This window comes from Eretmochelys imbricata, chromosome 13 (genome assembly GCF_965152235.1).
Source record: "Eretmochelys imbricata isolate rEreImb1 chromosome 13, rEreImb1.hap1, whole genome shotgun sequence".
Taxonomy (NCBI): Eukaryota; Metazoa; Chordata; order Testudines; family Cheloniidae; genus Eretmochelys; species Eretmochelys imbricata.
This window is the reverse complement of record NC_135584.1, coordinates 5,047,663-5,065,099: the sequence shown is the minus strand read 5'-3', so window position 1 is coordinate 5,065,099 and position 17,437 is coordinate 5,047,663. Positions and strand designations below refer to the sequence as shown.

At 54.2% G+C, this 17,437-nt stretch overlaps 1 protein-coding gene across 1 annotated transcript in view; it reads left to right on the top strand.

The window, feature by feature from the left end:
* Positions 1–16,334, top strand: part of RGS19 (regulator of G protein signaling 19) — a 28,092-nt gene extending 11,758 nt beyond the window's left edge. Inside the window, exons 3-7 of the mRNA XM_077832172.1 lie at positions 593–736; positions 1,231–1,367; positions 8,705–8,779; positions 11,805–12,039; positions 16,014–16,334. Of these exons, the coding sequence (XP_077688298.1) occupies positions 707–736; positions 1,231–1,367; positions 8,705–8,779; positions 11,805–12,039; positions 16,014–16,202 (666 nt within the window). The 5' untranslated portion in view covers positions 593–706 and the 3' untranslated portion in view covers positions 16,203–16,334. The remainder of the gene's footprint in view (positions 1–592; positions 737–1,230; positions 1,368–8,704; positions 8,780–11,804; positions 12,040–16,013) is intronic.
* Positions 16,335–17,437: the final 1,103 nt, after the last annotated feature.

The following is a 17,437-nucleotide window of genomic DNA, read 5'->3' as shown; positions in this document are numbered from 1 at the left end:
ATCAAATCCATGTTCCTCCTGGATCATTACCAAGGAGCCTGTAACAGTTTTTTATTTGGCCGGGCCCAAGTAGTACATACAGGCTCTTGCCTTATCCAGTTCCAGAGAAATCTGAAGGAAAATTACCACCAGTGAGAGTTGTCGAGTAGGCAGGGCAGGGCTGGACGACCCCAGGGCCTTGTCTACAGTAGGGCTCCCACCAGAGCACATGAATCCCTGGCAGATGTAGTGTGGGTAAACACCTGTAATGCGGTGATGGCGCGCTGAGCTGGGGAGTGGAGCACAGGGCGCAGTGATGCATTAGCAATGAGCACTGCAGAAGGGGCTGCTTGGATAGACACTCCCAAATGAGCAGCACTTTCTCGCTCCCACTTTATTTCCTTCCTTGCATCCTTTGTTTTCGTGCCCCTCTCCCGCTGTCAGGAGTGCTCCGTTGGCTCCAGTTCTGGAGATGAGCCCTTGCTAACTTTGAGCACCGCCCTTCTCAGTAGCTCTTTCCTGCCTAAATGTCCCCCGCCTGCAGGAGAGAGGGGGATCCCTGTTTTGGCCTGCCGGTGGATTTAGCTTAAGGAATGCTTCTCTGTTCTCATAGGCACCATCCAGTAGGCTGCAAAGGCCCTAGGGGGGCGTGTTGACAGTACAGGCCACCCGCACCTGGGAGGACAGGCAAGCAGAGGTGGGCCAGCAGGGAACATACAAGCTGCCCATGCCGACTGTCTATGAAGCTGGGAAGCAGGTGAGCTGGAGACCTGACCTGTTGGGGGACAGGAGATGAAATAACCGTCGTAAAGGGAAATCCTTGGACGGCCTGGCCGGGGGAGAGCCTTAAAGAAATCCCAGTGAGCCACTGGGTGAGTGAGCAGGTAGCAGGGCATGTGTAGCGACTACTAGCCAAGGCTTGGCATTCCGTGCAGCCAGATTCCTCTCTGTGCTTTTGCATTCTGGGGGCAGAAAGAGCCCTCGCCCCAGTAAGTAAGAGGGCGAGGTGTTTTCCTCAATTGCCCAGCTGCTAACTGCCCAGATTGTACGGGTGCCTGGTTGTTACATGGCAGAGACTCCTAACCGTCCCTCATTCTGTCCAGCGGGTGTCTGAGCGCTCTGGAGCTGCTGGCCACCAGTGCTAAGCAGAGGGGGGGGATCTGGGTTCCAGGAAGTGGGACGGAGTGGGGGAGGCGGGGGGGAGTTGAGCTGGGAGCGGCTCGTTTATCTCTCTCTGCTCTTCTCTTCCAGTACACGGGACCTGAGTCCACAGAGAGACCCCTTTCGATGTCCCGGCATGAGACCTCTCCGACGACGGTGCAGCCGGCTGGCAACGGCCGCCCCAACGCCTGCTGCTTCTGCTGGTGCTGCTGCTGCAGCTGCTCGTGGTACGTCCTGTGCCCGGCTCAGCACCCGAGGCGTTAAAGAAGCCCCCTCCCCCTCCCGCTCACCCGCCGCTGCCGGCTACCGATATGCCCGTGTCTCGGGGCCGAGGCCCGGCACCCGTGCCACCATTCTGGCACCGTTGTTGGATCCCTGTGTGTGTCCTGTTCCCAAATCTCCCCCATCGGCTCCATATTGCTCAAACGCCTGGCGCATTGTGCGTGGGGGGGGGCCCTTCGGTTCCCGTTGGCATGGGGGTGAATTTAGCAGCGACCATGAGAAACGGAAGGTGCGAGCACCAGTTGATTTTTGTCCTTTGCTTAGATTGTGAGATCTCTGAGGCAGGGACCATCTTGCGGCCTGTGTCTGTGCAGCACGGTCCTGGCCCATGATGATACAGCCAAGCTAGCACAGGATGCTGGTTCGTCTGCACAGCTCTGCCAAGGCCCCACGGCGCTGAGCTCACTGGTACCCCTTTGGGGGAGACGTCTGCAGGCTCTTCCCGCTGGGTGTTACGCTGGTCCAGGCCTCCGAAAACACAGAGCTGCCTTTTCTTAATCTGCCACTAGACGTTTGTTGAGCATGTGTGGGAACAGCCTCCCCCACCCGCCTCCAGGGCATTTGTGTATTTGCGCTTGGTTTATAGTTGAAGGCTAATTGGTGCAGTGTTTAAAAACTGACTGTAAACACCATTTTGAGCAGATGGCCCCAGTGTTTGTGCTGCGGGTTGATCTGAGCCCCGTGGAGCACGCTCTGCATGCGTGTGTTTTCACTCTCCTCCACGCAAGGAATTTGTAGATTTTTTGTCCTGATTCTGAACATAGTAAATGGACAAAAGGGCCGAGTTTTCTGAAATGAATGGAGTGTAAAGCAACTTGCGGTCGGGGAATCTTTGAGGCAGGGCCTATTAATTGCTCTTTGGAAACTCATTAAATCCAGCACAGCACGGAGAAGTGTGAGTAACACTTTTGGGGCAAAACCTGGTTCCTGTTTCAGGGGGGCACAGAAATCCCATGCAGGTGATAAGGCTCTCGGACCCCCAGATCTAGTGCTGATAATCTATTTCAAATGGACCTAAAATAGTCCACAATCTTCTTGTGATTCAGAGGCCAGAGCCTCTGCCTGGCTAGTACCAGCACAGATTCATGAGGTGATGTATTTGCTTCTCTGGTGCTTGTCACACTAAATACCCAGGCCTGGATTTCTGAGCCATCAGGTGGGGAGTCTTGTTGTTTGGTTATTCCCATGTCTGCACACAACCTGCTTGGGATTAGGATGCCCAGCGCAGGTTATTGTATTTTACTTAGCCAGGTCAAGGGGGCAGAAATGGTTCTTCCTGGTTAGAATCTCTCTCGCTTCCGTGCTGGGAACTGCTTAAAACCATGTAAACACATCTGTAAGAGCAGCTGGCAGCAGCTGCCGCACAGTTCAGTGGTACAGTGTCCCTGCCCAAGCAAGATGCCCCGAGTTTTCAGTGTCAAACAGCATTTGCGCTCTGAACAGCTGGCACAGAATCAGTCCCTCTCCCAAGGAGGCTGTAGGATGCTGGTGGGGTGTAGGAAACCATTCCGGTGGGCTGGACACATTTGTTCTGTGACCTGTATTATGGGAGGGGGAATTAATGGCGGGGGGGGTGCGTCTGTGACCTTTGGAAGCCCAGCCTCTCACGAAGGAGGATCCCACAAATACCCACCGGGCAGTGGTTGCATGGGAACTTGTGTGTGCAAATGGGCACTTCGCTGCACGGTTCCCCCCTGTGCCTCCTTTGACAGCTTGCCCCTCACTGTGTCTCCTGTCCATGTCTGCCATGCATCTGGAAGGGATTCATAGAACCCATTGTGCTGTTTGAGGATCTGTCTAGCGTGATTTGGCCGACGTTCTCGCTTCTGCTGGCCCTGGCTGCATCTGAGCCTTCGCTGGCTCCCCAGACTCTGCACTGTTACTCTCCAGCTCATCAGAGCAAAATTGCCCCTGCTGCGAGATCAGTGCAGCTGGCGGCTAATTCCAGAGATGAGTCTGGCCTGCTGTGGTCTAGGGATGTCGTGGCTAGCAAGATGCTGAGTAAACCCACAATTGGTTGTATCAGCCCCTCCCCATACAGGCAGACACGAGGTGCTATCTCAGGTACTGTCTCCTCTCCGGGCCTCACTGTCTGATGGTCCCTGTACTGTGCTTGGTCCCCTTCTGCACAGCCGGGGTGGAGAATGAAGTACTCCCACAAAGCCACCTTCCGCACAGGGGAGAGTCCACAGATCCATTGCAGCAGGTCTCTCCCATCTGTGCAGCTTCCTGCAGGCAGAAACCAGACCTGTTGATCCAGGCAGACTGGCTGTGGGTGGACCCTCGAAGACCCCTTTGCAGAGCAGCTGTCCCCACACCTCACCCCCAGGGTTGCAGAGGAATCTGATCCTGGGTGAGGAGGGGGAGGCAATGTGACTACTGCTGTCCAGTTGTTACCTTCTGCTGGAAATCCCTGCTCAGCCCCCGTCCCCAGTGTGTACGTACATGTGTGTACACACACAGACACGCACGTTTTCCAGAACCTGGGTAACCATGCTGAGGCGGCCCAAACTCGTTACACAGACCCTTGCTTTATCCCCTGGCACTTTTGGCCTTGTTGATTCGTACAGCTAATAGTTTTTTCCTGCAATAATCTTCCCAGTTGAAAACAACAACAGTACAGCGTACGCTTCCCCCAGCCACAGAAACTGTCTGCTGTGGCCTTCGCAGACCTTGCAAGCGAAGCAATATTGGGCCGTGACGGTGCATGCACGGGGGACTTATAAGGAACATGTCGTAAGTGCAGGAGAGGGTATCTGTGACTCAGTAGGTGACACTCTTCCCTCCGAGTCAGGACCGGAGCAGCACTCCTGCATAGTGCTAGAAGTGCTCTCGTCCGGATGAGACCCTGTGACGCTATCTCTACAAGTAAGGGGGTTATGGCCAGAGTCCACTCGGGCTGATCACATTTTGCTGCTTTGAATTTCCCCTTCACGTTTTGCTTCGCCATCTGTCCTAAACAGCTGCAGGGTACTTATGCAACAGCTAAGCTTCACCCCAGAAGTGGTTACATTTCAGAAGTAGGAAGCGGGGCCCTGAACTACCTCGCTGAAAGGTTGTGAGAATTAACGAATGGCTGTAAAGCCCTCGGCAATCCACCCATGGGACGAGCACTTTGAAGCACAAACCATTTGTTATGTGTCCAAAAAAAGGAAAACCCAGTACAAAATAACTTAAAAGAGAGTGGGGAGCGAACCTCTGCTAAGCTGTGAATGTCACGGGGGTGGCAGGCTCACTGGGCTGCAGAAAGTACGGGTCTGAGCAGTACGTAGGAGAGCAGGTAGCTGTAAACCAGGTGACAGCCACCCCCATGGCAGAGCTGCCAGAGCCCGTCCTGGCTCTCACGCCATCTTGGCGCCCTTCTACAAAGGGACCCTGGAGGAAGTGAGAAGTTGCCCTTGTTCTTTTCTCAGCCCCTCCCTGCTGTGCAGACTTTGCCTTGCAAAGGAAGACGTTTCTGTCTTAATCTGGTAAAAGCAGAGAAGGGACAATGTCGCAAACAGGAAGTGCTGCTCCTGTTGCGGTTTTCCACGCATGCGAAATTCAAGAGGCCCAAGGGAAGTTGCCTGCCTGCGTGCTGCTTTCCGATTGCACAGCACCCTTCCTGGCGAGAGAGGGGAGACAAGGGTTTCACTTGGGGGGCTTTAAAAAAAAAAAACCCAACCTAACCTCTTGGAGCAAACCTCCCAGGGGAATGAGGCCCTGCTCCTGCCATCTCAGCGGCATGGATTCCACAGGTAGTAGCTTCCAGAGAGCAGGCCCCTTGCAGCTCTCAGTGGCAAAGACTGGCCTGCAAATTCCCAGCCAGGGGTAGGACCTACGCTCTCCTAGCTCTCGCGTAGCGCTTTGCATCCATAGATCTCATGGCTGTAGTTTTAAGCTTCTCTTCATATGGCTGTTGCTAGGGCGGGGCTTCCACAGTATTCAGATTTGGGTAGTGTTCATTTTAGTGTGGGGAAGCTGATCGTCCTGTGGAGAAGTAAAAGGGTGTAGCGGTTAAAGTGCAGAACTAGGAGTCAGGAGTCCAGGCTTCAGTCCTAGCTCAGCTTCCTGTGTGATCTAGGGCAAGCCATAGAGCATTTGTGCCTCAGTTTCTCCATCTGCAAAATGGAGATGATCCTCCCGTACTAACTCCCAAGAAGTTTTAAGAGTTAATTCATCAGTGTTAGCTGCTGTCCTTAGCACTATGGACGTGCAAAGCATTACCATGAAATCTGCCTAAGAAGCTCCTTTTCATTAGCCAGCCCCCTGTTTTCGAGGCCATTCCAAAGGAGCCCCGTGCAGACAGAATCAATTCTGCTCCAGTTTCATTCGCCCAGCTCAGCTAAGGAGGTGATTTTTGTCCCTCCTGTTGTCGTTTCCGGATGGAAGTTGTTGCCTTTCCTACGAGCTCGAAGGGCTAGGAGAACCTGTGATGCCTCCTGCCCCGGCTGCCGGATGCTACAGCAGATGTCTGCCAGCTGGTAGTGCTCGAGGTGTGAGTGCTCATCCCAACCCCCTTCATGGAGGGCAGCCAGGACTTCTCAGCACCGGATCTAGGGAGTAGGCCTTTGAAAGGCATCGCAGTACCTACAGCCCCCATGGTACCCCCTTTCTCACTCAGACCAGTTTGGCTCGCTCCAGTGAAAATTTGGGGGTCATGAGACAGCAGAAAATCCAAGCGTGGTTTTCCCTGCTGCAGCCGTCAGACATTGATGCAGGCCTTTGCTTCTCTCTCTGACTCTGTCTAGGGCAATATACCCTCTCCCATCAGTGTCTCAGGGCATTTGTTAAATAGGAGACTGCACTGGCTGCCGTCAGAGGTTACCCCGCTCTCAGTTCGCTTGGGGCTTCCAGGAAGTAGATTCATCGGAAATTAGATTACTGCAAAGCAGTCCCTTCTAAGGAGCTCCCTTTGCCCGAGCCACTGACTGCAGAGCCGAGTCAGCCTAGAAACAGGGCACCAGCCGGCCGCTCAGCTCACTTCACAGCGTGGTCTGGATTCATTTTTTAGTTATTATTGTAAGTGGTTCCTGCTGCCTTCATGTCTCCTCTGTTGCTGTTGGCCTGGGGCAGCAGCGACCTCTACTGGCTGGTTCCAGTAATTGCCACTTTGAATTTTCCATCTGTTGGCGAGGGAACTTCAGGTCAAGGAGAGCTCTGGGTAGCCCAAAAGCTTGGGTCTCACCAACAGGAGTTGGGTGCAGTCAACGCTATTCCCTCACCCACTTTGTCTCTCTAATAGCCCGGGACCAACACGGCTACAACAATACTGCATGCCTCGATCTTAGCATTTATACTGCTCTCGCCCGTGAGCTGAACTCCAAATTGAGTGCTATCCTGTATCTCCGAGGCTTGGATTTTAGAGTTGGGGAGACAGTGGGGTCTAATAGCTCGGGCGCTGTGTGACCGAGGGCAGGTCTCTGTGCCTCTGTCTCATCTGGTCAAGGGGTAAGTTCTCTGGGGCAGGGACCATCTCTCATTGTGTGTGTGCGTTTGTGTCTATAGCCTCTAGCGGAATAGGACCCCTACCGTAGTATAATAATAATAACAATCGGAACCAGGCGTCGAAAAAAGGTTCTTCTCCGTTAAAAACACAGCAGGACACCCAGTGCTGTTGGTGCAGGACTTCGAAGCAGGGAGGGAAGAGCCCAGCAAGAGCACTGAAGTGTTTCTGTGTGTTGAGCTGCCGTGCTCATGGCTGGCAGAGAGCAAAGTGATCATGGGCCGCTGGCAGGAGAGCGTGGCAGGGGCTGACTTTGCCCCCTAGCAGCTGTCTCGCATAGCACGGGGTAATGGTGTTTGGAATTAACCTGACCAATAGATGATGCAGCAATTAATGTTTCTGTATTGGGGGGGGGGGGGGAGGGGACGGAGGGAGGGAGGGAACAGAGACCGACATGGCTCTGCAACTCCCCCAAAACAGAGACCTCTTGCAGCCCTCGTTACTGTCTGGCTGCCCGCAGTCCGCTCTGCCTGGCACGAAGGGGTGGAAGCAGGGGACGTGCACTCGCCTTTCTCCACGGGACACCATCCCGTCGAGGGGGCACAATCAGGAAGTGGGTTTGGAGGGTGCCTTCCAGTCCTGGTTAGTGCTCGCAGCCACCAGAAACGGGATTCGCTGGAGCTACTCTGGAGAGCCGTGCCTGGGGCCAGAACAGCCGCAGTGCTGCAAGTCGGGACTGAAGCAGCTGGCTGAGCTGTGGTGGGAGTTCTCCCATGGCTCGGCTCTGCTCCAGGCTGTGCTAGGACTTGCGGTCTCTCCCGATTCACGTTAAACTCACTCAAAGTCCACAAGAAAAAAGAACCCCAGCTGGGCATGCAGTGTTATGTGAACGCATAAATCCCCCTCCAGTCTGTGTCACTGCCCATCTATAATCTGCTACCTGCACGGAGTTATAACGTAAGGGAGAGGCACTTGAAAACAGATGGTGTTCCAGCAACTTGCTTTCATCCTGATTTGCATCTGCCATCAAGGGTCTCCATCCTTGTTAGCTGCTTACCAGAAACAGGGGACCACAGAAAGCAGGAATGCATCTTGAGCCAGCCTCCACCAGTCCGACGCAGTGGAACCTCTTGTCAAGGAGCCCCAAGTATAAAGACTTGGCTTAAAAACACACAGCATTCAACACCATGCGCAGTCCGTAGAGTGAGGGAGAGGGGCTGGAGAAATCCAAATAGGCCAGGGGCTTCAGTTTTGCACTGGGTCCAGGCTGGAGCAGAGGTGGGGGCAGCTTAGGGTTCTGATGCTTTGGGGGAGCTGGGTGAGGAAGCAGCCAGGTACACGATAGGTAGCTGCTGGCTCTGGAGGGTTGTGCATGTGTAACGTAGCAAGAAGCGATTCAGAAGCCTGAACTAATTGGGGCTGAGTCACACCTGTTGGGATGAAGTGACCTTTTCCCCAGGGGCTTTGTTGAAAAGCGAATGCTAAGTGGGGGTGGTAGGTAAATGGTTTACGGACTAATCAAGGTGACTCCTGAGGATTTGAGTATTCTGTAAAGCCAGGTAGTGGCCGGACAAGGATGTGAACTGAGGAAGGGCTGCAGCATCTGTGCAAAAGATCCAGAGAGAGTGAGAGACCCAATCAGTTGCACGAGTGTTCAGGATCATTTTAAAAGGCCAGCCTGACCCTTGCTGCACAGGGTGGATCTGTCTGGGTGCACTGCTCGCATCAAGCCTGGCTCTCTAGTGCCGTTGTGGAAAGGTGCAGCAGCGGCTTGGCCACTGGGCCACAAGCGCGTGGGCCTCTGCAGGCAGCTGTTCCCTCTGAGCGCCATTTACTACCTTTCCATCTCCTTGTTAGGAACGAAGATCGGGAGCGAGCGTGGCGGGCGTCCCGAGACACCAAACTGGAGACCGTTCCAAACTGTGAAGCTTGGTGAGTGGCTCTGACCCTTTATGTGAATGGCTAGTGGGCTGGCAGCTGCCTGCAGCCATAGGTGGGGCTGCTCGATAGGCCCTGAGCAGCCAGCAGAGTGTGTTGGATACGGACTCTGCCCCATCCCCCGACGCATCGCACACGCTGCCTTTGCATTGGCTCGCACACCCCCCGTATGGTCTTGCTGATCTGCACTGGTTCAAGCGCAGGGGCGTAGCAGCTAGAACTGGGAACAGGGAGTCAGGACTCCGGGGTTCTGTTTCCCTGCCCTGCCACTGGCTTGCAACTTTCACAGCTGCTCCTTTCTGTGCCTCAGTTTCCCCCAAATGGGGACATTGGAATACGTCCTTAACTTGTGACGGTGCTCGTGAGACTGGATGTGAAGGTTGGACGGTGCCAAGGGGTGTTTAAATGCCGGGCTGGGGGAAGTGCCACCAGCAGCAGGTGGAAAATATTGTTTCATACCCAGCCGTGGGTGTGTTCCCCTCGCCCCACCTTTGCTGCGTGTCGTGTGCTGTCTCTCTTGCACTGGCTGGGCTTTGGCTTATTTGCTCCCCCTTCTCACGTTTTGTTTGAAGCTTTCCTGTTGCCGCTGCGCAGTCCGTCCGGTCTGAAGAGGCTGCCCGCCGCAATGGACTGAAACGTCCCCGTGGCAAGGCGCACCCCCCTTCCCTTGTAGTGTGCGGCTCAGGTGTCAGGGCTTGAGGGGCAGGTCAGAGGGGCAGTTTGTGAACAAAAATTGAAAAAGTGGGGGAAGGAATAACGATTGGCGCGGCCAGTGCTCCCTGGCCCTGCCTCCCAGCCTCAGACACCAGCATCACTCGCTGCTTGGGCTTTACCCAGCCCCGCCTGCTGAAGTAAGCATCCTTTTCTAGTACCTACCACCCGATGATCTGGGTGCTTTACACACACGTGTGCTGCTGCTGGTGATCATTCCCCTTTAACCAGAGAAACAGGCACAGAGAGAGGCTAAGTGGCCTGTCAGGGACTGTTGCCTGTGGCCACAAGCCAAGTGGCTGTCAGAGGCAGGGATCAGACCCCATTCCTCCTGGTTCCCAGGCCTGTGCTTCAAGCACTAGCTAATACTTTTCCTGCTACAGGAGACCAAGTCAACAGGAGTCCTGTTATCATGGGAGGAGAGGTTATAAGGGGGAAGGTACCAGCTGACCTAGGCCCTGGCTGTGCCCTTCCCCACTAGATTGGTACGCTCACAGCAATGGAACCCTATTGCTATTCCAGGCCTGTTTTTCCCACACTGAAACTAACAGCTAAACGTAGCCAGCAGTGATCTAAATATACCTCGGGCCGTAAGGTCACAGAATACTGAGGCTGAAGGGGGGCGGCCGGCCCGGCTGCTGTGGGAGCCTTTGCCATATAAGGCTTTTATAATTAGTCAAGGGACTGCTCTGTTCCGTTGGCAAAACGAGGCTCCGTTTGCCTCGGGAACCCCAGTGGGTGGGTGAGGCATGGACCTGCTGTCGGCCGGCTCCTGCTTCTCTCTATCTCCCCCCTTCCAAGGCCAGGAATCAGACCTGTCTAGAGGGGCAGGTATCCCTTTGCAGCATGCTTGGCTATGGAGTTTGCATAAAAACCCCAGTGCTTCCTCCAGGCAGCATGAGAGAGCCAGGCTTTATAGTCTTACATTGCCTTGCTCCTGCTGGAAGAACAGACCAAGCTCCTGGAGATAGTCCAATGACTTGAACTAATAACAACTGAAATCTGGGAGCTAAAATTAGGAATTTGCTAAACCTGCATCTGCTTGTCGCTCAGTGTGCTCCAGTCCTGGGTTTGTACAGCGCCAAGCACAGTGGGGTCCTGGCCCATGACTGGGGAGCCAGGGGGCTAATGCAATGGAAACACAATAATAAGTGGCTTTCTCGCGCTGCCCTTTAGAAGGTGTCAAGGAACACGTGGTGATATCGTAGACCCACTTCTTTTCTCGAGCTCTGGGGCTTTGATTGTTTCCATGTCTCCAAAACAAATCCCTAAGCCCACCACCATAGAGGCTGTAGAGGAGATAGGGAGTAGAACAGAAGGGGTGCTGTGGTTACAGCTCAGAGGTGCTGGGCTGGCAGTCTCACACACACAGGGGATTCGCTCCAAAGTCGTCCATCTTGCAGTCCGAAAAGGAAACCAATAATAAATGCAGCTTTCCGTTTTTGTGCTAAACTGACATTCTGCAGAAGCAGCTCTGTGTGTTTTTTTTTTTCCCCAGAGCTTACAAAACAGAGTAGCACTCAGGGCCAGGAGATTTTGCTCTCTTCAAAATCCTTTTGTTGCAACAGTAAAATAAGGATGGAGGGTGGGAGGGGGCGTTTGTGGTGGTTCTTTTGTTCCCTTTTTGACTGCTTGCTGGAATGCTGCGAAGTTGCTGCCCTGCAGTGAAATGATGTGTCTCAAACTGAAATTCAATTGAGATCAAGAACAGCCTCTCGACTGGTCAAGTGGACGGTTAAACAAACCGAAAATGCCTGTGTGAGCATTTCAGAAAAGCTACCAAAGGTGCAACTAGTATTAATAGTACATTATAGCACTACCAGGAAAGCGTTAGACTCCTCAAGGTCCAGATCCTACAAAGTATTTAGGAAAATCATTGAAATCAGTGGAAGTTGGGAGCCTAAATACCTCTGAGGACCTGGCCAGAGCACCTTAGTCTATATTACCCTTTCTTTTCCACTGTGCTTCTCGTGTCAGTCAATTCCAGAATGCTGGGCAGATTGAAGAGCTGATCAAGCTGGAGAATTAAATGCAACAATTGCACTATGGTTCCTAAATTCTATAGTCCAAGTGCATGAGGGAGAGCTGTGGGCAGGCTTTCTAACAGGTGCAGACGAGCCGCTGGTAGATGGGTCACAGGGTAAGAGTTTCAAGCCTCTCCCAGCCTGCCATGACTGCATACCGGAGGGTGCTGGCTTGGAGCAGGCAGGTGGCTCAGGCTCACAATAATCCTGTTTTGTTCCCTCCTGTCCCTTTCTTTCTTTCTTGTGACTCCCCTTGTATTTTGGTGACGCTGGGGCCCGACCAGCCTCAAGCCAACTCCCGACGAAGTGCAGGGCTGGGCCCAGTCATTCGACAAGCTGATGAAGAACCCAGCGGGCAGGAATGTGTTCCGGGAATTCTTACGGACTGAGTACAGCGAGGAGAACATGCTCTTTTGGTTAGCATGTGAGGAACTCAAAAACGAGTGCAACAAGCACACCATCGACGAGAAGGCCAGAATGATCTACGAGGACTACATCTCCATCCTCTCGCCCAAGGAGGTACTGGGCCCCCTCCCCGCATGCTGGCAGGCCAAGCTGGGGTGATTCCCAAGCCCCTGTGCTCTTGGGAACTCCAGGCTGCTCGGTAGCCATGCTCCAACTGGGGCCGGCTTCCCTGTCGAGGCAGTGAGGGAAAGCGAGTCCGCCCGCTCACATAATTCAGCCTTGGCTGGCCCCACTGAGGCAAAGGTGGTGATAGGTCCAAAAAAAAATAGCTGCTTCCCCATTTGCAACTCAGAACAGAACAACCTCGGCCATCACTGAAGCAGTGTCCCTGCTGAAATCCGTTCAGGACCCGTTGTCCTCACGTACAGCCTCAAACCTCCGGCGGGAGCTGGAACGGGGACTAGTTGGAGAGTGAATGCACCCAAAGGATGGAAGTTGTTTGACATCCTTCCTCCCTGACTTTGTAATGCCATCTTGAGCCTAGAGAAGGTTAAGGGGCAATCTCTGTCAGGCTAGAAGCACCTACATGAGAGCAAATACTTGAGAGTGGGCTCTCCGCTCTGTCAGACAACTGTATAGCAAGAGCCAGTGGCTGGAAGTTGAAGCTAGACAAATTCAGACTGGAAATAAGGTGTAGGTTTTTAAGAGGGAAGATAGTTAACCCTTGTGGATTTTCTATCACTGGCCATTTTTAAATCAAGATTGGGTCTTTTTCTGGAAGCTCTGTGCTATTTCACACAGGAATTGTTCCAGGGAAGTTCTATGGCCTGGGTGATACAGGAGGTCAGACTAGGAGTACGTCTACACTGCAATGAGACACCTGTGACTGGCCCATGCTAGCAGACGCAGGTTTGCGGGACTCGGACTGATAGCAGGGTAGATGTTTGGGATCAGGTGGGAGCTGGGCTCTAGGACCCTGTGAGGTGGGGCTCCTAGAGCTCTGGCTCCCGCCCAAAACATCTACGCCAGTTAAACAGCCCCATAGTCCAAGCCCTGCGAGCCTGAATCAGCAGGCATGGGCCAGCCATGGGTTTTTAATGGCAGTGTAGACATGACCATAGAGGTGCTTCTGGCCTTGAAATCCATGAATCTGTTGAAAGAGAGGGTAGGTTAAAATGTTCTGAGGATTGGACTGGGAGCCAGGAATCTCCACTTTCTCAGCCTGCCTTTGACACTGATTTCCTCTGGGATTTTAGGTAGGTCACTCAAACCATTATTTTTTAAAATTTGATGCTTAAAATAAGGACTCTAACTCCACATCTGGGCATCTAATGCGGAAGCCTGATAATTCAGAGGTGCTAAGTACCTTCAGCTCCAGAAAGGTACAATCCAATCCAATGGCTAGAAGTTGAAGCTAGACTAGGGGTTGGCAACCTTTCAGAAGTGGTGTGCCGAGTCTTCATTTATTCACTCTAATTTAAGGTTTCGCGGGCCAGGAATACATTTTAACGTTTTTAGAAGGTCTCTTTCTATAAGTCTATAATATATAACTAAACTGTTGTTGTATGTAAAGTAAATAAGGTTTTTAAAATGTTTAAGAAGCTTCATTTAAAATTAAATTAAAATGCAGAGCCCCCCGGACCGGTGGCCAGAACCCGCGCAGTGTGAGTACCACTGAGAAATCAGCAAGGCGGCACGCGTGCCATAGGTTGCCTACCCCTGAGCTAGACTCATTCAGACTGGAAATAAGACTTGACAGTGAGAGTAATTAACCACTGGAACAATTTACCAAGGGTTGTGGTGGATTCTCCATCACTGGCAACTGTTTAATCAAGATTGGCGGAGTTTCTAAAAGTTCTGCTCCAGGAATTGCTCTGGGGCAGTTCTCTGGCCTGTGTGATACTGGAGGTCAAACTGGATGATCACAATGGTCCCTTCTGGCCTTGGAATCTATGAATAGTTGCAGTGAGCTTCGACATCAGGGGGAGTTGCAGGCTTGCACCCCTGAAAACTGGGCTTCTTAATTAGCGGCCTAAATGTGGAGTTAGCCCCACATCCTGCTAGCACTTGTGTGCTTAAGTGTCTGCAGGATCAGGCCTTCCGAGGCCTCCCTCTAGGTGGCCAGATTGGAGGACACTGGTCTCCATCTTCCCCACAGGTAAAACGTGGCTGGCGATAAAATGGGGATGCCAAGAGTGCCCCCGTAAGGCAGAGGCATGCTGAGCACTAACGGATGCCTGTTTTCAAAGTGCTGGTCGAACGTGAAGTATCAATTTTCAGTCAGTTGTCCGTAGCTCTCCTCACTCATTTGGGGCGAAACTATCTTGTAGCAGAGTTGCTATGCCTTCTCCCACCCCGTCCTTAGTCCCAGCCGCAGTTGGCTATAGTGCTGTTGTCACTAGGGCCCGGGTAGCATGGCAAGTCCACACCTTGTGTTTCTGGTCATTAGACTCCTCTGACCTCTAAAACACTCTCTGCAGGCTGGAGCTGGGCTTGGCCCAGATCGTCGTCTTCACTCTTCAGCCCGCCCTGTGTTTGTTCCTGGTGTTGGCTTTTAAAGCTCAGGGCACAAGAGACATTTATCACCCAAACCCTGCAGCCAGCTAGTGTGTATAGCGGGTGCTGTGGAATGTAGGTGTAATTCAAGCCTTTGTTCCTTGGGTCAGGGAGACACAAAAGCCAGAGAGTAAAGGTAAAGGACAGATCTCTGGTATGCCTGACTTGGGATACTCAGATACTGGGGCTGCTGCCCAATAAAGCAGAAGCCATGTATCTAGGGGGCGTGTGGAACTTGCCCAGAGACAATACTGAATACAGCATGGCTGTGTCAGGCTTTGGCTTGTGACCTTCTTGAGGTGAGGAGAGAAACATGCTGAGTGCATGGATGAGAGATGGGATGTGTTACTGGCTTAACCCTCAAGAGGGCACCAGAAAGCCACAAAAGCTGCCTACTCCCCTCAGGAGTTGCAGGAGCATCTGCCCAGGCGGCTGGAGGGTTTTGTGGCGTCTCTGCTCTGCTTCCCCCCAGCTGGTTTCCCAGAGGCCTGTGGGCCCCTTGGATCGGCACACAGCTGATCCCAGAGCCCCACACGACAGCACAGAGCCACAGGGGCAGGAATCCTCCTGTTACCGGCCCAGTCGTGCTCACGGCCCACAGCAGGGGCTAGTCACTTACGGTACATCTGCACTGCGAGTCAAAGCCCAGGGCTGGGCCGGGCCAGCTGACTTTGGCTAAGGGGCTCAGGGGCTGTTTAACTGCAGTGCAGACGTTCTGGCTCAGCTCTGGGACCCTCCCGCCTCATGTTTTGAGATCCCAGGCACTGCAGTTAAACAGTCTATGGGCCCAAATCAGCTGGCACGGGCCAGCTGCGGGTTTTGAACTGCAGTGTAGACAGACCCATTTTAGAGCCGCTAACTCTGCCAGCCTAGGAGAAGGCCCCACCTCTGGGGAGAGCAGGCAGAGCAGCCAGGCCTGGCAAATGCAGCCACGGGTCCAGTTGTTTCCTGCTCCCTTTGCCCCATCCTCTTGGCCACCCCCACTGCACTTCACCCACCTGACTCTGCGAGCTCAGATTTGGGCTGAGGCCAAAGGGTCAGATCCAGTTCAGCCCTGACCTCGGCAGGGGCTGCTCCCTTTCGCACTCCGTCAGTGGGGTTATCCCAGGGCTCGAGTCTGCCCATCATGCATCCAGCCTCTGGCGGTGCTGCACATCTCACCCTCCTCTTCGGCCAGCGCAGCCTTGTGCCCGGAGCCCAGGAGGGCCGCGGCATGGTGCAGCCCACAGTGAGGCCCCATTGGCTCCTGGAGCACCCCATTGGCTCCCTGTGCCTGTCGAAGCCTCATCTGGGGAAGCACCTTCTTCTCAGCCAAGACTGGCCTGTGCAGTCTGGGGGCCGGGGGCAAGGGGGGCTGTTCTGAAAACCTCACGGCCTCTCTCTTGTGCCCGTTGCAAGCCTGGGCCTGCACCATGCAGGGGAGTCTGGCAGAAGGGGGGAGTGAGGCTGGGCCTTGCCGCTCTGGGTGCGGGGCCCCAGCACTGTCCTTTCCCTCCCCTAACGGCCTTGTCTCCTCCCATCCTCCTCCTCAGGTGAGCCTGGATTCCCGGGTGCGCGAAGTCATCAACAAGAAGATGCAGGAGCCCTCGACACACACCTTCGACGACGCGCAGCTACAGATCTACACCCTCATGCACAGAGACTCCTATCCCCGCTTCCTGAACTCTGCCATATACAAGGCACTGCTGCAGAGCATCTCGCGGTCGTCCTCGGAGTCCTAAGCGCCTGCCAGCCTCGGCCCGTGGCAATGCCACAAACCGTTCTTTTTGTACACCGGTGTCGGGGGCGATCCTCGAGCTCTGGCTCTGTCTGGGGCAGGTGGGGAGGCCTCTGGGGCCAGGGGGCTGGAGCTCCCGCTCTGCTCACCCCCCCCCCCACCCGCCACCACCATCCACCTCCACTTTTTAGCTTTAGCAATGAGCGTCAGCCAGGTTCCCTGGCCACTGGAAAACACTGTCACCCCTCAGCCCTGCACCATGTCCCCCCTGCTGCTCCCCCACCACCGCCGGTGCCCCCTGTGGGCGCTGCTGAATCAGACCGGGCTGGCGCTGCCGTTCGATCGTCAAACTCAGGCCTCTCTTACTACTGAACCCCATCGCCGTCAGGAACAAGTGGGGGGGGGATTGCTGGAGGGGAAGGGGAGCCCCCTGTGGCTGGACTTTGCTCCCCCACCCCCTTTTGAAGAGGTCACTTTATCCCCTCCCTGCTGCGCCCAGGGTCACAGCCAGGTCCTGTCTCTCTGTCTCCCAGCAGTCTTTCTGACGTTTTTATTTTAAATGCTTTTTGTTGGCTTGGGGGGGACATGGATTTCACGAAGCTCGCGCATCCGTGTAAACACAGCCCAGGGTCAGGGTTACATTGCCCTGCCTGTTATACAGCCTGAGGGTTCGACCAGGGCCAGGCCCTCTGTTTGCAGCCATTCGATATTAGCACCTGAATCAGCCTGCAGGAACCAGAGCTGGCAGCCTCCTGTCAGCGCACTGGGCAGGGAATGTCCTGAGAGGGAGCAGGGGCTCTGCGCCCGTCCCGGTCTCCCTCCCCCCGACCTAGTCATGTTCATGACTTGTTCCTGGGTAGGGTGACCAGACAGCAAGTGTGAAAAATCAGGATAGGGGATGGGGGGGAGGGGTCATAGGAGCCTATATAAGAAAAAGACCCCAAAATCGGGACTGTCCTTATAAAATTGGGACATCTGGTCACCCTATTCCTGAGGCTGCCACCAGGCCCTGAGAGCAGAGCAGGCCACCTGGCCCCTGCCCCGCCAAGCCGCCTCCTGAGGTCACAACCCAACGCGGTGGTTCCCAGCCAGCGGGGGCGCCTCATTTTCAGCCCCCGCTGGAAACCAGGGCTTGCCTGCCTGTGGGCCGAGGCTCAGGGCAGCTCGGGAGCCTGGGGAAATGGCCTGGTGGAATGTCGGCTCCGTCTTTGCAGAACAAAATGTCCGAGGTTTGAAGTT